This window comes from Chiloscyllium plagiosum, unplaced genomic scaffold (assembly GCF_037043375.1).
Source record: "Chiloscyllium plagiosum isolate Xiang-an unplaced genomic scaffold, Cpla_swu_hap1 HiC_scaffold_4, whole genome shotgun sequence".
NCBI lineage: Eukaryota > Metazoa > Chordata > Chondrichthyes > Orectolobiformes > Hemiscylliidae > Chiloscyllium > Chiloscyllium plagiosum.
In genome coordinates this window covers 137,279,083-137,300,713 of record NW_028270142.1, presented here as the reverse complement: position 1 = coordinate 137,300,713, position 21,631 = coordinate 137,279,083, and the positions used below count along the sequence as shown (strand labels likewise).

At 43.1% G+C, this 21,631-nt stretch overlaps 1 protein-coding gene across 1 annotated transcript in view; it reads left to right on the top strand.

Moving 5' to 3' along the window:
• Positions 1-21,631, top strand: part of LOC122548764 (cadherin-7-like) — a 168,816-nt gene that overhangs the window by 57,143 nt on the left and 90,042 nt on the right. Inside the window, exons 3-5 of the mRNA XM_087986720.1 lie at positions 3,649-3,943; positions 9,947-10,066; positions 20,892-21,059. Of these exons, the coding sequence (XP_087842846.1) occupies positions 3,649-3,943; positions 9,947-10,066; positions 20,892-21,059 (583 nt within the window). The remainder of the gene's footprint in view (positions 1-3,648; positions 3,944-9,946; positions 10,067-20,891; positions 21,060-21,631) is intronic.

Genomic DNA, 21,631 nt, shown 5'->3' with positions numbered 1-21,631 from the left:
CTATCAAGTGGACTGCTTTGTCTTGGGTGTTACTCAGCTTCTTGAGTGTTGTTGGAGCTGCATGCATCCACACAAGCGAAGAGCATTCTAACACACCCCAAACTGGTGCCTTGCAGAGGGAGGGAGGAATGGACACTGGGGGAGACTGAAGGTGATTTACTCACCACAGAGTTCCTAACCTCTGACTCGCCCACGTAACCACAATATTCAGACGGGTGACCAAGTCAGTTTTTCATCAACGGTAGCCTCCAGGATGTTGATCGTAATGTCTACAGGCAGGTTGGATAAATACTTGAAGGGAAGAAAATCGCCAGAGCATGGAGGCAAGACCAGGGGAGGGCGTGTCATCTCCTTCCCCACTGACCTATTGTACTCTATGCTACTCTCTCCCCACCCCCACCCTCCTCTAGCTTATCTCTCCATGCTTCAGGCTCTCTGCCTTTATTCCTGATGAAGGGCTTTTGCCCGAAACGTCGATTTTGCCTGTCCTCGGATGCTGCCTGAATTGCTGTGCTCTTCCAGCACCACTAATCCAGAATCTGGTTTCCAGCATCTGCAGTCATTGATTTTACCTCGTTGATTTTAACCCTACTGCGAATCCTCTTGCAAGGATGCCTGCCTTGAAGAAGTTTTCCTCCTCTCTCTACAAGAATCTCAGGGAGTCTCTCTCTCACTGCAACTCCCAGGTCATTTCGGACTTGTCCGACCTGCCCAGCTCCTTTTCCACCTATCCACTCCACCCTCTCTTCCCTGACCTATCACCTTCATCTCCTTCCCCACTGACCTATTGTACTCTATGCTACTCTCTCCCCACCCCCACCCTCCTCTAGCTTATCTCTCCATGCTTCAGGCTCTCTGCCTTTATTCCTGATGAAGGGCTTTTGCCCGAAACGTCGATTTTGCCTGTCCTCGGATGCTGCCTGAATTGCTGTGCTCTTCCAGCACCACTGATCCAGAATCTGGTTTCCAGCATCTGCAGTCATTGTTTTTACCTCGTGTAATTGTGTAGTTCCTTGAAAGAGATGGCACATTCTCTGAGGGCAGAATGGTCCCTTACTCTATAGTTTGCTTCCCTGCTTCTGTAAAACATGAGGAAAACAGATGTAATCAAGAATGGGATTAAAAGCAGCCTTGCAGAGGGGTTAAAAATAAAAGATCGTAACAGAATGGCCATTTTAGTCCCCAACTGAGTTCCTTATTTATTGAACACACCACTAGCCTTTTATTTAAATTTTCTGGTGTATGTGTGACAGTAACATGCACTTCAGTGGTACCTTTAATATAATAAAACAGCATTCTGTGCTTCACAGCACTGTTACAAAATAAAACATGACACCAAACCACACATGGAGATATTAAAGTAGAAATCAAAGACTTTCAGGAATGCTGGGAAGGAGGACAGGTTGAAGGAGAGAAGAGGAGTGTATCCGGGCAGTGGAAGAGCCGATCCATTAAAATTCAACAATGAAACACTAAAAGATTAAGAATTAAGTAGAAAAGAATTTTTTTTAAAACTAAAGTTCAAGGGCCCAGAGTAGAGGAACATTGATAGAAAATGCTGGAAATATTTAGCAGGTCAGTCAGACCCTGTGCAGAGAGAAGGTGTTAACATTTCAGGTCAAGATGACCTCCGGCCAGATCTCAATCCAGTCGGAATCAGAGAGCTGCAGATCATATAGAGGGCTGTCAAACTGGCAGAGAATTAGGACAGAGGAGGCCATGGAGGCACAAGAGGATGACAATTTTATAATCAAGATATTTCTTGTCTGGAAGCAATTTCATAGGTCAGCCAGTGCAGAAGCAATAGGAGAACAGGACTGTGTGGTGTGACACAGGGAGCAAAGTTTTGAACTATAATGTTTATCAAAGGTAGAATATGGTTCACCATATAAATAGAAGTGTAGTAAAATAGTCGAGTCAAAGGTGACCAATATTGTGTTATGTCTCACGGTTGCTATGTCAGTGTAGCTATAAGAGACAGTATCATTCCTGTGACCTTGTGTATCATAATCCATCTTACACCTGATCACTTGAAGCAGGCTCCTCTTGTGTGCCTGAGGAATGAAATCTTTATACATGAGGCTTGATGTAATAAATATCTGTTAGATCCTTCAATACCACAATGCATAAGCATTTCCACATCAGGTAAATATCCTACTGTAGACACCAACAAAAGGATAAATGATTAGGATAGAAGCTTACCTTTTGTTGATTCAGCTGCGTAAGCTGGCACAGACTGCTTTTCGGGAAAACAGTGAGACAACAAATCTCTGACCAACCTATTAGTGCAAACGGACTCATATCTTCGTCAAGACTAAGTGAAACGTTTCATCCTGACCCAGCGTGCGGAGGAGGGAGGGGCTGTGCTCTTATTTGGTGCAGCATTGTAAGGAAACGATAGCCTGACATTTTAATACCTTGAGTGATTGTTTGATATCTGAAAATCTGCTGCGATTTGAAATAATTTCAGCCCCCAAAGAAAATGTCAAGATCTCCCAACAGTGGAAATCTTTATCCAAACAAGAATCCCTGGGTCCAGAAACAGCTGTCTGAGATTTGATAATGGGCAGAGAATGTAGAAATCACAATTTCATTTCACAGAATCATAGAATCATACAATCCCTACGATGAGGAAGCAGGCCATTCGGCCCACCAAGTGGGCATCCCACACATACCCTCCTCCCCCCACCCTATTCCTGTAACACTGCACATCCCTTGACACTATGGGCAGTTTACCACGGCTACTCCACCTCAGTCGAGAGTTTAGTGCTGGAAAAGCACAGCAGGTCAGGCAGCATCCGAGAAGCAGGAGAATCGAATTTTCAGGCATTATCCTCACTTTCTCCTAATCCACCTTAACGTGTACATCTTTGGATTGTGGGAGGAAACTGGAGCACCCGGAGGAAACCCACACAGACACGGGGAGAATGTGCAAACTCCACACAGACAGTCACCTGAGGATAGTTGCAGAGAAGTGTCAGCAGAACATGAATTTGCTGAATCCCTGTTGTTAATTCCAAGTCTGCGCACTCTAAGATTACTTGAAACATGGGGCATAGATTTAAAGTGATGTGAAATAAAACAAGGGTCAACAGGAGAAAAGACACTTCACGCAGCGAGTAGTTCAGGTCTGGAATGTGCTGCCTGGAAATGGAGTGGAGGCAGATTCAATTGAAGCATTCAAGAGCGTATTGGACAATTATTTGGATAGAAATAATGTGCACAGTTATGGGAAAAAGACAGGAGATTGACACTAGGAGATAGAACCAGTGCAGACACAATGGGCCAAATGGCCTCCTTCTTGTTGTAACAATTCTGTGTTGTCCTCCTCTGCCCCAGTTACCCCATCCCCTTCCTCAAACTCTTGTAACCAAATACTGGGCTGACATTGCGCCTATTGGGGTCAAGTATGTGTCAGCTCACAACCTGATTTTAAGTGTATAACATTGTGTAACCTCTTATAGCCCCTATGTCATTCAGAATATTCCTTGACATTTTGTTGCTAAGCTGAAAATGGTGTTGCATTAAGGACCTGAAAGTCACTCTTATAATATCAGCCAGTTTGTCACGTCTTTGTATGGTACTTGCTCAACTATTTACTTTAGTTCTGTGATTCTATGATTCTATTGACATGACTGACACCCACAGCTCCACTCTGATTCGGACAATGGGAATGGTTCTTTACGATATAACCTGACGGGTGATGGAGCTGGCACAATCTTCACCATCGATGAGGACAATGGAGATATATTCCTCTTAAAGAAGCTGGACCGAGAGGAGAAGCCATTTTACATCCTGCGGGCGCAAGTGGTTGACAGAGAAACCAACCAATATGTAGAACCAGAGTCCGAGTTCCACATTAAGGTCCAGGACATCAATGACAATGAACCGCAGTTTCTGGATGAACCATACGTTGCCACGGTGCCTGAAAGGTCACCTGACGGTAAGGGAGTGAAATTATTATCACATTAGAGTCATGCAGGGTGGAATCAGACCCTTTGGCCCACTTGTCCATGCCAATCAGCTTTCCTAAACTGAACGAGTCTCATTTGCCTGCATTTGGCCTCTAAGTTCTTCCCTGTCCTTGTACCTGTCCAAATGTTTTTTAAATGGACTTGTAAATGTACTTTTAAATGTAATTATACCCCCTTCCACCACTTCCTCTGGCAGCTCATTCCATACACGCACCATCCGCTGTGTGAGAAAGTTGCCCCTTCGGTCCCTTTTAAACCTTTCCCCTCTTACCTGAAACCTATGCCCTCTATATTTGGACTCCCCCACCCTGGGGAAAAGACCCTGGCGATTCGCCTTGCCCCTCATGCCCCTCATGTTTTTATAAACCTCTGTAAGGTCACCTGTCATCCTTAGGCATTTCAGATACTTTCCCAGCCTCAGTCAAACTTTCCACTCTTGATAACATGCTTGTAAATCTTTTTTGCACTGTCTCCAGTTTAATAACATCCTTCCTACTGCAGAGTGACCAGAATTGTATGCAGTATTTCAAAAGCAACCTTACCAATATCTTGTGCAGCTGCAACCTAACATCCCAACTCCTGTACTCAATGTTTTGACTAATGAAAGTCAGACAGTAAGGGATCCACAGTCCAAACCTCCATTATCATATTCAAGATGGCCTCATGAAAATGTCTAGCCCCTGCGGAAAATTAAAGTTGACCTGGGATAGAGTTTAATCTGGGCCAACCTCATGTGTTTTAGTGACCTCCATCAAAGACTTGACACCAGCCCTGCTGTGAGAGATCCAATGTCCCTAAGGTGTAACAGATACTGGGTACTTGCAAAAACATACAGAGGAGCTTACAGCTTTATGATAATGTTTCCATAATATTCCACCTGGAAATATTCCACTATCTGTCCCTCCGTGAAATTTGAGCTCAAGATCTTTGAGGTATACAGCATATGGGCCCCTGAAACTGACTCTCAATGCCTTCATTTTGAGTTTCTACATGACAGTAACAAACAGAATATGCTGGAAATCCTCAGCTGTTTGGTCAGCATCTTTGGAGAGAGAAACAAATTTTATGAAAGTTCATCAAACTGAAATAGGTGTGTGCCATTAATCTCTCTCTGTCAGTGCTGTCAAACCTGCTGAGTGGTTATAATATTCTACACTTTAATTTCAGATTTCCAGTACCCACAATATTTTCCTTCCATGTGAGGTTTGGTTTATATCCCATCATTCCTCTGAAGCAGATCTTCCATCTTCACTAATTATGCTTTCAACCCCTGAAGACCCACATTCTATAACTCCTCTCCAAAACCCATTCTGACCTGTCATATTCTACTTGTTTCATTGAAAGCACTCCTGACACTCTCTTACTTTCTATGGCATTTATTAATTTGATTTGGCTCTGTGAAGATTTCCTCCAATATTGGAAGCACCACAAGAAAGAACGGTCTGGTGTGTTGCAATTGTAACTTTGTCCATTTGGACTATCATATACACATGTACCAGCAGAGGGAGTCTGCAAAGAAGAAATAATGAACAACTCATGCAGTTCTCATTTCAGATACATCTGGCTGGGTATGTACCCATCACTGTCTGGAGAATGTCACAGAGCAAACATTTGCTGTTATTCTACAGTCATCTCATTTACCTCACAGGATAGGTTCAGAGCGCCTGCATATGAATGCACAGCAAAGTCTAATATGTAGGAGTGTAATGCATTCAATGTTCCTGTCGTAAAGCATTTATGATGTGATAGCATGGTTGTTCTATCACTAGCTAGCTTTTTCACTAAGACCTGATCTAAAGAGTCAATTTAATTGCATGGGGCAATGATAGAATGTTCGTCACGTCAGTAGACTCTTCGGTAATTGTGCTAGGGATGTGGCTTCAAGTTCTATTGCGGGAGATGGTGAATTATAACTCCAAGGAAAGTTTAACCTTATGGTGACCATGTTAACTGTTGTGAAATCCCAACTAGTTCACATGTCCTTTATGGGGAGGAAATCTTCTGTCCTACATGTGACTCCAGGATCACAGAGATGTGGATAACTCTTCACTATGGCCCTTAATGTGCAATAAATGTTGCCCTACTAGTGATGCCAAATTAACACTTTTATGAAGACAATGAATATAGTTTCATGTTTCACTGTGATAACTAGCAAATGTCAAATAATTAAAGGTACTGGAGTCTATAGCTATCACAGAATAGAATCATTGAATCCCTATAGTATGGAATCAGGCCATTTGGCCCATTGAGTCCATATCAATCCTTTGAAGAGCATCCCATCTGGACCCATCCCACCCACCCCATCCCTGCATTTCCCACAACCAATCCGCCTAGCCTGCACACCTTTGGACTATGGGAGGAAACCGGAGGACCCAGAAGAAACCCACACAGATAAAGGGAGAATGTGCAAACTCCACATGGACAGTTGCCAGAGGGTGGAATTGAACCTAGGTCCTTGGTGTTATAAGGCAGCCTCGCTAATCACTGAATCATCCCCAGGGAGGCTGAAGCTACCAGATTGTCATAAACTAATGTCCTTGAGGAAAGGAAATGTGGTCTCTATCTGACTCCAAACGCAAGTAACTTTATTGACTCTTCCCCAGTCTTGATGGAGTAGACACGTGGATAGTAAATGAAATTCAATGTGAGAGGTGGAAGGTGAGAGTGGGACCAGGGATATAAAAAATCATTATGAGGGAAGATTGGAAACCTTGGAGAAAACATTTCCACTCATTAAAGGGACAAGAATGAAAGAGTTTAAATTTAAAATGATTAACAAACAAAGCAGATTTGCTTTTAATATTACCACCACCAACCCATACCCTCTAAACTATGATCATTTTCCTTCCTCTCTCTCCCCTTAAACCATTCTGCCTCTCTGCCTCTCCTTCATTTAATTTGCATCTTAAAGCCGAACACATTGATAAATCATTAAGTACAGAAAATGCCTTTTGGTCTATCGAATCTGTACCACCCACAAACCCCACTAAATCTACACTGGACTTGAATATTATGACATTTCAAGTGTTGGTGCAAGTACATTATAAAGGCTCTGAGGCTTCCCTTCTTAGCTATCCTCCCAGGCAGCACATTCCAGACCCCCACAATACTCTGTTTGAAAAAACATTTTCCTCAAATCCCCTGTAAACTTTCTGCCTTTCATCTTAAATGTGTGCCCCTTATCCCAATGCCTCCAGCACAACATTTATTATTTTGATTCTGTCTCCCAAGATATCTTGACTAGAAATAATGAAAAATTCATTTTTTTTATCACTACAACAAATATTTCTGTTGGTAACTGCCATGCAAAAAATAATAAAAGTATCACATTAGAATGACAGTTTGTTGATTTACTCAGGTAAATATGCTGACTGCATTACTGAGAGCACTGCAGTTCTGTGTTCCCTCTCTATATTTTTTACTGTATCGACTTTACATATCTTCTCCTGATTTAAATGCATCTGCAACAGCGATGAATGTTTTAAGTGCCCTCTGCTCTGAGTTAGATTAGATTTCCTACGTTGTAGAAACAGGCCATTTAGCCCTACACTCCCACACTGACCCGCCAAACACTAACACACCTAACATTATGGGTAGTTTAGCTTGGCCAATTCAGCTGGCTTGCAAGAGGAAATCCACACAGACAAAGTGCAAACTCCAAACAGACATGAATCAAGCCCAGGACCCTGGTGCTGTGAGGCAGAAGTGCTAACCACTGAGCCACTCTGCCACCTGTGTTCTGTCAATGGTTTTGTACCAAATTCACAGCCCCATTGCTGACTCACATTCATATCCATTAACCCATCAGCCTCATCCTTGCCTTTCTAAGTTCAATCTCAGTCCAGCAAAGGCCACAAGATCTAGGAATAGGCTCAGGCTATTCAGCCATAGAGTCTGTTCCCCAATTCAATGATATCTGATAACCCTCAACTCCACTTTTCTGCCTTCTTCCCATAACCCTCGATTCCCTTACTGATTAAAAATGTCTACCTCAGCCTTAAAAATACTCAATGAATCAAACTGGACAGCTCAAGAATTCCACAGATTCACTACTCTCTAAGAGAGAGAAAAAAAATCTCCTCATCTCTGCGACCCCTTTGGTCTGAGATTTTACCCTCTCGACTTAGACTCCCCCAAAAGGAGAAACAATCTTTTCTTTCATCCACCCTGCCAGGTCTCCTAAGAATCTTGAATGTTTCAATATGGTCAACCCTTCATTCTTCGAAATTCCAGTGATTACTGACCCAACCTACTCAACCTTTCCTCAGGAGACAGTATTCTATTGCTGATATCAGCAACAAGTGAACCTTCTCTGGACTGCCTGAAATGCCAGTATAACTTGCCCTAGACAAGGGGACCAAAACAGTTCACAGTATTCCAGTTGAGATTTGACCAATGTCTTGTGTAATTTTAGCAAAAACTGGACTTTTATCCCCTACTCTCTTTGAAATTGAATATAGGAGTTGGGTGTACAGGATATAGGTTAGGCCATTTTTGGAATACTGCGTTCAATTCTGATCTCCCTGCAATTGGAAATATGTTGTTAAACTTGAAAGGGTGCAGAAAAGACTCACAAGCAAATTGCCAGGAGTCGAAGGTTTGAGCTACAGGGAGAAGCTGAATAAGCTGAGGCTTTTTTCCCTGGAGCGTCGAAGGCTGAGGGGTGACCTTATAGAGGTTTATAAAATCATGAGGGGCATGGAGAGGATAAATAGGTAAGGTCTTTTCCTCAGGGTTGGGGAGGCCAAAACTATTGGGGATAGGTTTAAGGTGAGAGGGGAAAGATTTAAAAGGGACCTGAGGGGCAAAAATTTCACACAGAAGGTGGCGTGTGTATGGAATGAGCTGCCAGAGGAAGTAGTGGAGGCTGGTACAATTACATTTAAAAGACATCTGGATGGGCATATGAATAGGAAGGGTTGAGAGGGATAAGGGCCAAGTGCTGGCAACTGGGACTGGATTTATTTAGGATATCTGGTCAGCATGGATGAGTTGAACTGAAGGGTCTATTTCCATGCTGTACATCTCAATGTTTCAATTACTCTACATTGAGGCCAACATTTCATTTGCCTTCCTGATCACCCACTGAACGTAGAGACTAGCTTTTTGTGATTCATGGACGAGGGCTCCCAAATCCTTTTGAACCCCCAGCATTGATCCCTGTGGTAGCCCTTTAGTTACATCCACATCCTCTAGCTCATAGAAACAGTGAATAAGAGCAGGAGGAGTCCATTCAGCCTTTCAAGTCTGCACCACAATATGATCATGGCTGATTATCCAACTCAGTTACTGTTCCTGTTTTCTCTCTCTACCTTTGATCCCTTTCACCATAAGAATTAGATCCATCTTCTTCTTGAAAACATTCCATGTTTTGACCTTGGCTACTTTCTATGGTAGAGAATTCCACAGGCTCAGCATTCTCTGGGTGAAGACTTTTCTCCTTATCTAAGTCCTGAATGACCTATGCGTATTGTTCATCTGTGACCCCTGGTTCAGGACTCCCTGATCATTGGGAACATCCTTCATGAAGGGCTCTTGCCTGAAATGTCAATTCTTCTGCTCCTCGGATGCTGCGTGACCTGCTGTGCTTTTCCAGCACCAGACACTCTCAACATTTTTCATGTGTTTACCCTGTTGAGTCCTGTTCAAATTTCATTGGTTTCTATAAGATTCCACTCCTCACTCATCTAAACACTAAGCCTGAAGGCCAGAGGTGAGAACAGAAGGCAATACCTTTCCCGTATACATGACCCAACCTATTAGAAGTCGAACCCTCGGAGCAAGGATGGGTGAAAAGACTCTTTGTTACTGTTCTGTTCATTTAGACTATGTCCTCTTGGGGCTTTGAAACTGCTCTGCAGTGATACCTTTGTGCAGAAGCACGTCTTCAGTTTAGTGAAGTGGGAAAAAGTTAGTGTTTCACCAGGTAAAGGAGAAAATGGTAGTGAACTAACTATTCATACTCTATACAGGAACCTTCGTTACCCAGGTGACGGCGACAGATGCAGATGATCCTTCCTATGGAAGTCATGCCAGGATAGTCTACCAAATCCTGCAGGGACAGCCGTACTTTTCAGTGGAGCCAACAACAGGTAACCCAAGTCTCATAGAGCTGGCAGCAAGAAAGACATCAATGTCTAGGGAGAGTAAATCAGTGACATTGACTGTTCCTCATGTGTCAGTACTGTCAACTAATGTTTAATCTCGCCATGTGGCTAGTCTGAGGTGATGGAATGACAGTGACTGCCCAGTTGCATGTATTTTTAGTACTTCCAGTCTATAATTTCTATACTTTTCTATACTTGCAGGAAATAGACCTTTCAGTCCAGCTTGTCCATTATGACCAGCCATTTTAAATAAATCCAGTACTTGACCCATATCCCTCTAAACCTTTCCTATCCATATTACCCATCCAGATGCATTTTAAATGTTGTAATTGTGTACCAGCCTCCACCACTTCCTCTAGCAGCTCATTCCATACATGCACCACCCTCTGTATGAAAAAGTTGCCCCTTAGGTCCCTTATAAATCTTTGCCCTCTCACCTTAAACCTATCCCCTATAGTTTGTTATCCAGCATAGTCCATACTAATGCTCTGATTACTAGGGTAGCTGGTGGCATTTAAATTCAGTCAATAAATCTAGAATATAACGCTTATCTCAGAAATGGTGACCATAGGAACCACCATCAGCATCACCATCAGCATCACAGAGTGCCCTTTAGGGATGGAAATCTGCCGTCCTTACCTGATCTGGCCCTATAAACTCACAGTGACGTAATTGACTCTTAGGTGTCCTCTGAAATAGCCAGTTGGTTAACAGATAACTGGGGATAAACAACAGTACCCACATCCCATGAAGGAGAAAGGAAAGATATCTTGTGACTAGATTGGCATTAAACTATCACCGATTGTGAATGTTCACGCAACTCATATTCTGATCAAGGAGCTAGTTATCGGTTAACCGACTGGCCATTTCAGAGGGCACCTAAGAGTCAATTACATCACAGTGAGTTTATAGGGCCAGATCAGGTAAGGATGGCAGATTTCCATCCCTAAAGGGCACCAGGAACAGAAGGAGGCCATTCAACTTCTTGAGCTTATCCTATCCCAAAGTTAGATTCTCATTAGTCAGAATCGAAAAGACAATATAAATGATGTTTGTAATGTAGGAAAAATGACAGTCAATTTACAAACACCAAGCCCCCACACACAGCAATGTAGTAATGTCAAATACAGTGGTGCCTCGGAATCCGACTTTAATTCGTTCCAGGAGCTGTTCCGATTGTGAAAAGTTTGGATTCCGAAACTATTTTTCTCATAAGAAATAATGGAAAGTGAATTAATCCATTTCTGGACCCAAAAAAAAACATTTTCAAGATACTTTTAACTGCAAATACACATGGTTAAGGTAAAACAAGATGAGTAAATGACCTAAATAGCAAGTATTTGATAGTTGTCTCAGTTGAAGTAAATAGAGCACAGGAGACTCAATTGTTGTTCCCACGGACTTCCTCTTACTCTTATTTGCTTCACTGCTCTTCTTGGGTGCCATGGTGAATGCACAAGGGTGATAATTTTAAAAAAAGCACAAATCAAGGTGAAAACACAAGGTAAACTAGTGATGGACACATGAGAGATGCTTACACGACTACTTCCCGGGACGAACTGAACAAACAATATGCGACCTGAACGGTACGTGGTGTTCGGATTCTGAAAATGTGTTCGGATTTTCGGGCAAAATTTTCTTGAAATAATTGTTTGGATTCCAATTTGTTCAAACAATAGGGCGTTCGGATTTCGGGGTCAGCACTGTAATCTGACTTTTGGTTTGTAACGTTGAGGGATAAACATTAACCTGAGCACAAGAGATAGCCTTCCTGCTCTCCTTCAAAATAGGGGCCCCCTGCATCTGACCAAGCAGGCAGATGAAAGCTCAATTAAGCATCTCAGCTGACAGAGCACTGGAACATTAACCTTAATTTTTCTACTCAAACTTTAGAGTGGAACTTCAACGTAGAAGTAAGAATGTACGCAACTGGGCAGTCACTGTCACTCTATCACCTCACACCAACCACAAGGCTAGATTAAACATTGGCTAATACCCTACCTAATACCTTGGGCAGCAAACATCCATCAGTCTCAGGTTGAAAATGAACAATTTTAGCCTCAGTTCCCAAATGCAGAGAGAGAATTGCAAACGTTTACCACCACAATTTGTAAAGATGTACTTCCAAAAACAAGTGTTTTGAATTCGAAGGAAGGGTTGAAGGAGAAAAGGTCCTACGCTATGGACGTACATGAGCTCGACAAGATTGTCTATCAGTTGAACGTGAAAAATCAAGAGAATTTGAGACTAGCGAATCTTGCTGAAAGTTTTAGAGTGTTAGAGGCTACAAAGGGAGCTAAGGGGCAACTGTTTCATGCAGAGGGTGGTGCGTGTATGGAATGAGCTGCTAGAGGGAGTGGTGGAAGCTGTTACAGTTACAGCATTTAAAAGGCATCTGGATGGGTATATGAATGGGTTTGGAGAGATATGGCCAAGTGCTGGCAAATGGGACTAGATTAGGCTAGGATATCTGGTCGGCATGGATGGGTTGGACCGAAAGGTCTGTTTCCATGCTGTACATCTCTATGACTCTATGACTCTATATACATCTGCTGATAAACACAGAGTAAATTCCAGATTTAATTGATGAAATAAGAAAATCACTACCTTGAAGTGAAAATCACTCTTGAGAGGAAAACAAAGATACTCAGATCAAATAGGAGATTATAGAGTACTGTGTAATAGATTTCTAGAGAGTCTACAAATTGCTCAAGGGATGACTCACTCCAAGATTCAACCAAAAGAAACCCCAGAGTTTATAACTTTTGAAGGAAAATTAATATTCTAAATTAGGAGTGTCAGGAAAAGATTCATGCCTTTGGAGTGCATGCAGATACTCCTGCCATTAATATTCACCACCTTTCTCCTGAGCCACTGGAGCAGTTCATATTTTCCTGCAGGATCTCTGACTGCTCACTCTGGAAAAGCAACGGAAACTATTTGGAGATCCCCCACTTCTCTTTTCTCATTCCTTGAGGAAATATTATAGCATGCAGTAAAATGTTTTGACTGCTGTCTTCTTTGAAGCAGCAAATGCCCCCCAGTTACATATTAATAGATTGCAGGCCAGTCTATGAGGTTGAAACCAGGATATATGATTTTTCTTTTGAGGAGGGAGTTTATTGATTTGCTGAGCCTTACTCCTCTTGCCTCACACCCAGAGTCAAAGCTACTTTCTTATCTGCACTCAGACAATGAATAGCCACCAAAAGGTTGGTCAAAGTGATGGATTTTAAGGAGGAATATGAGATGGGTGGTGGGGTGGTGGAGCGGGGCGGTGGGGGGGGGGGGGGGGGGGGGTGCGCAATGTGAAGAAGGGGAAATGGAACTGAAACAAAGCAAGACACAGCCATCTGAAATTTTTGTTGGACATGGGCAAGGAATTAGAAATGAGAGGAGTGCAGAAATCTTGAAGGTTTTCGTGTTGGATGTATGGAGATGGGGGTGGTGGTGTTAGCAAGGCCATAGGATGAGTTGAAAGTAAAGAGAAGAATTTTAAATTTGTGACGTTACTTGCCTGGGAAACTGTGCCTCAGTGAGGGCAGGGTTGTAATGAGGTTGGGACAGCAGGTTACTGTTTGCCAAAGCTGGAGTGGTGAAGAGGGTAACTTCCTGATAATAACCAATCCTCAGGAGGTCAATGAGTTAGAGAAGGGTGTGCAGTACAATATTACTTATTGTTGAGGAATCACAAAATTGTATGGTGCAGAATGAGGCTATTCAATCCATTGGTTCTATTATCGAGTGCCAATCTCCAGCCTTGTTCACATATTTCTGCCCTCTTGAATGCTTCTGTCTCCACAACATTTCTAAGAATTGAATCCCATATTCTAACTACTTGCTGTGTGAAAAAATATTTTCTTATATTCCCCCTTGCTTTGTACGCATATCACTTTAAATCTGTGGAAAGGACAGTCTTGAAAAACTGTGCCTTGACAGAAAATCATTACAACTACTTACTGCTTCCAATGTGGTATCATCCAATTGTGGAATAATGCAGCACAGAAAAAGGCCATTCAGCCAATCATTCCAGTTCTGGCCCTTTGAAACAGGGCCTTTTTCAGTCAGTCCAGTTTCCCCTTCCCCCTTCCACATAACCCTGTGACTTGTTTTATTTTTGTTTTTCACTTCCCTGTTGCACGTTCCTCTTGAATCTCCTTCTCCCCATCTTGCAGTGCCACCCAGATGGTAAGGGTTGTGTTGGCCGTGATCACGGCATTTCGTGGAAGAGTGAGCCACTCCACTGCTGAACTCTGGTGCAAGATGGTCAAGATAGTGTTGCCAATTCTGCCAACCAGGTTGGAGAGTCTTCTGCTCTGCAGGCTGCTTTTGGATAGTCAATAACAGGGAAATCTGAAGAGGAGACAAAAAAAAACACTACTGATTTGATTTGATTTGATTTAATTTATTGCCATCACATGTACCTAAGTACAGTGAAAAGTTTTGTTTTGTGGGCAGTACAGCCAGATCGTAGCAAACAAGGGACATCTAGATCATAGTGTGCTTAGACAGAGCGATGCATACAAGGTTACAGCTGCACAGGAGGTGCACTACGCAAGATTAACATTATCTGAAGTTACAGAGGTCCATTCAGCAGTCTAATAATGGCAGGGAAGATGTTCTTGAACCTTTTGGTACGTGTGTCTGTACTGAGTTATATTTCAACAAATCTCCTTTCCACGAGGTTTTGGGAATCTGAAATACGAGATGTGATGAAGTCTTGATTTGATGAGCAGTTGGATCAGACATTAGGGTAACCCAGACAGCTTCTGGTCTACTCCCCACTGATGGGGATTAATGGACACCTTCACAGTTCTCTCTCTAACAGCAATGCATGTTCAAAAGCACAGCATGACCAATTAACCTTCAGGTTATCTCCAGTCTCTGCCAGCCTTTGGAGCTGGCTGCCTTCAAATGGGAAGGTTGTGGTGGAGTAGTGAAGTCACTTGAATAATAATTCAAGCATGCCAGATTAATGCCAAGGGGACATGGGTTCAAATCTCTCTCTGGGCAGATGGTGAAATTTGAATTCAGTTAAAATCTGGAACTGCAACCGATCTGGATGTGAATAGCCTTCAGGGAAGGAAATAGAAATATAGAAACATAGAAAAAATACAGCGCAGTCCAAGCCCTTTGTCCCTCGATGTTGAGCCGATCCAAGCCCACCTAACCTACACTAGCCCACTATCCTCCATATGCCTATCCAATGCCCGTTTAAATGTCCATAAAGAGGGAGAGTCCACCACTGCTACTGGTAGGGCATTCCATGAACTCATGACTCGCTGAGTAAAGAATCTACCCCTAACATCTGTCCTATACCTGCCACCCCTTAATTTAAAGCTGTGCCCCCTCATAATAGCTGACTCCATACATGGAAAAAGGTTCTCATGGTCAACCCTATCTAAACCCCTAATCATCTTGTACACCTCTGTCAAGTCACCCCTAAACCTTCTTTTCTCCAATGAAAACAACCCCAAGTGCCTCAGCCTTTCCTCATACGATCTTCCTACCATACCAGGCAACATCCTGGTAAACCACCTCTGCACCCGTTCCAGTGCCTCCACATCCTTCCTATAGTATGGCGACCAAAACTGCACACAATACTCCAGATGCGGCCGCACCAGAGTCTTATACAACTGCAACATGACCTCAGGACTCCGGAACTCAATTCCTCTACCAATAAAAGCCAGTACGCCATATGCCTTCTTCACCGCACTATTTACCTCGGTGGCAACTTTCAGAGATCTGTGTACATGGACACCAAGATCCCTCTGCTCATCCACACTACCAAGTATCCGACCATTAGCCCAGTACCCCATCTTTTTGTTAGTCTTACCAAAGTGAATCACCTCACACTTACCTACATTGAAATGTATTTGTCACCTTTCTGCCCAGCTCTTCAGCTTATCTATATCCCGCTGTAACCTGACACATCCTTCCTCACTATCAACAACTCCACCGACTTTCGTATCATCCGCAAACTTGCTCACCCAACCTTCTAGCCCCTCCTCCAGGTCATTCATAAAAATGACAAACAGCAATGGTCCCAGAACAGATCCTTGCGGAACACCGCTAGTAACTGCACTCCAAGATGAACCTTTACCATAACTACTACCCTCTGTCTTCTTCCAGCCAGCCAATTCCTAATCCAAACCTCCAACTCACCCTCAATGCCATACCTCAGTATTTTTTGCAGTAGCCTACCATGGGGAACCTTATCAAACGCCTTACTAAAATCCATATACACCACATCTACCACTTTACCCTCGTCCACCTCCTTAGTCACCTTCTCAAAGAATTCAATAAGGTTTGTGAGGCACGACCTGCCCTTCACAAAACCATGCTGACTATCCTTGATCACATTATTCCTATCCAGATGTTCATAAATCCTATCCCTTACAATTCTCTCTAAGACTTTGCCCAAAACAGAAGTGAGACTCACCGGCCTATAGTTACTAGGGTTATCCCTACTCTCCTTCTTGAACAAGGGAACCACATTTGCTAGCCTCCAGTCTTCTGGCAATATTCCTGTAGACAATGAGGACCTAAAAATCAAGGCCAATGGCTCTGCAATCTCCTCCCTTGCTTCCCAGAGAATCCTAGGATAAATGCCATCAGGCCCAGGGGACTTATCTATTTTCACCCTTTCCAGAATTTCCAACACCTCTTCCCTACATACCTCAAAGCCGTCCATTCTAATTAATTGTGACTCAGTATTCACATCGGCAACAATGTCCTGTTCCTGAGTGAATACTGACGAAAAGTATTCATTCAGTGTCTCCCCAATTTCTTCACCCTCCACACGCAACTTCCCACTACTATCCTTGACTGGACCTATTCCTACCCTAGTCATTCTTTTATACCTGACATACCTATAGAAAGCCATCCTTACTTAGTTTGTGACTCCAGACCCACAGCAATGACTCATAACTGCCCTCTGGACAATAATTGCTGGCCAAACCAGTTATATTTATATCCCGTTTTTGGAAAAAAAACTGTTTAGTAGTATAGAACTTAAACATTGCTAAAAAATACAAGAAGGCCAAGCCTTCCATTCTTCCAACTTGAGCAAAGTATGAGTTGATGCTTCTTTCACAAATCTGTTCATGAGGCCGAATACTGAAGAGTGCAAGATAAAAAAAAAACACTTGCTTATGTCTTTTAATGTTTAAGGATTCATGTCAGTTAGTATCATATCGGGTCCATTCTTGGGCTTATTTTTGGAAAAGCCTTAATCCCACTCTTTCTCCAAACCCTGACTGATGCAGACTGACTCCCCATAGCAGTGTACCACTATCAGATGTAGTGATTGGAACCAGGTGGATCTCATTGACTATGAGTTCAAGATTGGGAGTGTTAACCTGGGCCAATCAGGGAGCCCTGGCTGACAGATATAACAGGAGGATCCCCAGTGAAGGGCTCTCTACGCGGGAGTCCTCCCCCTTTCTCTCGGGGATCTGGGGTGGAGGGTGTTGCATGCAGCAGTCCCCTGCAACTGCAGGTTGCGGTGGTTCACGGACTCCCAACCCAACTGCTTGTTCTGTGGCGCTGTGGAGTTCGTGGACCACGTGTATATTGTGTGTGGGCGTTTGCACTCCCTTTTTGATTTCCTTAAAAACCTTCTCCTCTGTTTTTGGCTGCACTTCAGTCCCACGCTCCTGATCTTTGGGCACCCGGTACGGAGGAGGGAGGGCAGGTCTGAAGACCTCCTCGTGGGTCTGCTCCTGGGCCTGGCCAAACTGGCCATCAACAGGTCGAGGCAGCGGGCCGTGGAGGGGGTCATTAGGGCCGACTGCCTGCCCCTCTTCCGCGGCTACGTTAGGGCCCGGGTGTCCTTGGAGAAGGAGCACGCGGTATCCACCAACACCCTGGAGTTGTTCAGGGAGAGGTGGGCGCCACAGGGAGTGGAGTGCATCATTTCTCCCTCCAACTCTATTTTGATTTAGTCCCTAACCTCCCCTTCACTGTTTTGATCACACAGCACTGCCCTTTGATGTGAAGGGCAGTGTTTGTCACTGGCCACCCGGGTGTTTTCCTATCTTCCTGGTCGTGGAATTTGAATAAAGATTTGTGCACTTTGTGTCTTTCACTGTGTCTCACCCCTGCACACACACACACCATGGGTGCTGGGGAAAAAATAAGCACTACCGCACTTAGGTGGTAGTGTGGGGGTTAAAATATAAAAAAAAAATAACAGGAGGATTTCAGGGAGAGGTGGGCACCGCAGGGAGTGGAGTGCATTATTTCCCCCTCCAACTCTATTTTGATTTAGTCCCTACCCTCCCCTTCACTGTTTGATCACACAGCACTGCCCTTTGATGTGAAGGGCACTGCTTGTCACTGGCCACTCGAGTGTTTCCTTTCTTCCTGGTGGTGGAAACTGAATAAAGATTCGTACACCTTGTGTCTTTCACTGTGTCTCACATCTGTGCACACACACAACATAAAAACAGAGTAAAAAGAAAGAATTTAAAAATTTTAAAAAGAAAGAAAAATAAATAAACAAAAGGAGTGTCAGAGGAAAATGAAAATAAACAGGGGAATTTGAGGTTTGACCTCATTTCCCTGAAAACTGGTTGAACGATAGGGCTTGGGATTTGGCTTTGCAATTCCACTTCCTTGTAAAATTGCTGTTTCTCTGTATACTGCTGTTGATGTTAACTGTTTTGTAAACTGTATTGTCTAATAAAATAAAAAAAAGGAGATTCTGAATGTCTCTCCAGTCCAGGGACTGGCTCTGAGCCAGCTGGTCAGAGCCCATGTACTGTGCACATGTAAATATAGGGTGATGGGATACTGGCCTCTGTGCAGAGAGTTCAGGAAGCTTTGCTTTCAGGTGAGGGATGAAACTGCCCTTCCATTTGCCTTCTCCGTTACAGGCATGGGTACTGTTTGAAGACAAGAAGAGGGCACCCATCCAGGCCCTGATTTTTATCTGATCCAATCAGCGGGGCTAAAGGTGCCCACCATCGCACTGCAGTTTGTGGGAGCTTGCAAAGACTTTGAAAGTGATACAAGGGTTCTTGGAATGGCCTGGGAGCCTCAAAAACAAAATGCAAATCTTTCTTTATCTTGACCAGGAAGACCTACAAACCAACGTCCACAAGCAGTGAGTCTCTCTGAAGCAGTCAACTGAGAGGAACAAGCAATTGGAACACACATCCAGTGAACTGATTGCTGCGTAGCCTGCACTCTTTCACCTCACTCGAAAGGAGATATTCTTGTGTTCCCAACTTTTTTAGAATGCTAGATAGTCCCTGGAGAATTTAAGGCTTACATTATGCCTACATTTTTCAAACTCAGTGGATAAAGTATGTAAATTTATGCCCATTTTATTTACAGTGTTATGCGTGAATTGGGACAAATTGGAGAATAATGTCGTCTTGGGAGGAAGGAATGGTGGTGATGTCAATCTAATGATTCATTTGGCCTTATACAAAATCCTCCAGGCCTGGATTATTTATTGCTTTGCTCTCGCAGCCATTCACAAAATCGACCCAGCCACCTAAGAGAGACAACGTTAAAAAAATCACACAATACCAGGTTATAGTCCAACAGGTTTATTCAGAAGTACCTGTTGGACTATAACCTGGTGTTGTATGATTTTTAACTTTGTCCACCCCAGTTTGACACCAGCATCTCCACATTCGACCTAAGAGAGAGTCAATGATATTCTAACTTTGTACTTTGGTGATTGGTTTAACACAGTTGGCTGGATGGTCAGTGTGAGAAGGTGTATGATGCCAACAGCATGGGTTCAATTGCCACACTGACTGAGGTTACCATAAAGGTCTTGCCTTCTCAACCTCTCTTCTCCCCTGAGGTACAATGGCCCTCAGGTTAAATCACCACTAGTTGTGTCTCTCTAATGAGAGCAGCTGTGTCATCTGATAAGACAAGAGTGACTTGAACTTGGCTTTTCACGAAAAAGCACTGGTTCAAAGACGGGACAAACTTGGAATGTTTTCACTTAGCATTGGAGGCTGTGGGGAGACCTGTGAGAAGAATAAAAATTACGAGAGGCACAGACAGGATGGATAGTCAGAGTCTTTTTCCTCAGAATGAAATGTCATATACTAGGGAGCATTGATTTATAGTGAGGGGGGAAAGTTTAAAGAGGATGTGTGAGGCAGGTTTTTTTACACAAGTGGCAGTAGATGAATGGAACACAGCTAGGAGAGGTGGGAGAAGCAGATACAGTGGCAACACTTAAGAAGCATTTAGACAGACATCTGAACCAGGCAGGGAATAGAGAGATGTGGAGCATGTGCAGGAAGATAGGATTAGTTTACAATGGCATTATGGTCTGTACAGACATGGTGGGCCGAAGGGCCTGTTCCTATGCTGTATTTGTTTTTTTTTTATACACTCACAATAGGCAAACACCCGGGTGGTTCCTATGCTGTACTGCTCTATGTTCGATGTTCTAATTGGACAATTACTTGAGTGGAAAAGGAAGTATTTAATCTGTGGAGGTAAACAAGGTGCTCATATCTCAGCTACAACTGGAATACATTTTGTCATGTTTATGTGCCCTACAGAGAAGCATTCAATAAATAAATGATTTACGTAGCTGAAATGTCACTCCTTGGAAAAATAATGAACCTTAAATTTCTAACATCAGTAGAAATTGCCTTTTGGTGATTCCCAGACATTAATCCAGGGGGAAATAATTTCTGATCTGTGGGACTTTTTACATTATCTGACATAGTAGAACCAATTGGAAATTCTTTTCTTGTTTATCGTTCCAAACTGATTTCAGATACAAGGATATTTTTATTTTTAAACTAATTGGGAATGCATTCTGCAGGAGTTATTCGAGTTGCTTCGCCTAATACAGACAGAGAGGCCAAAGAACAGCACGTGGTTATTATCGAGGCTAAAGATATGGCTGGGCTAAAGGGAGGTCTCTCCGTGACAACCACCGTGACCATTACCCTGTCTGATGTTAATGACAACAGACCGAAATTCCAGCACAGTAAGTAACTTTGAACTCGACGGGAATTCTCATTATCATAAAAGTTATAAATATTGAGGACAAGGCTTGATGTTTTCCTGGAACTATTAGCATATACTTGTAGGCTTAACTGCTTTTTCCAACACACAGAGCAACTATGTTCTCAGAGGCCACCTGGAGTGGCAATCTGTCAGTTTTTTTCAAAAAAGATAAATAATTCAGGGATTTGGAGTCCATCCCAGAGTCCTAACTACGATATGCAGTTGCCATCATATTTTGAACACAACAATTAAGAGTTTTTGCTTCAATGTGTTTTGTTTTATTTTGCAATGATGTACTGAGATTCGGGTCATTCTCATTCCAGAGCCAAGTCACCCACACCTGGTTCTGAACACCTGTTCTTGCATTGATTTTAATTTTATTGTGGAATGTGATTATCGCTGCAAAACCAGCTTTTGTTGCTTATTCTTCATCCCCTTGAAAAGCTGGTAGTGAACTACCTACCTGCAGTGTGGCATTCCTTATAGTGTTGGAGCATCCACAGTGCTGTTAGGAGCGGAATTCTCGGATTTTAAGCCAGTGACAGTGAAGGA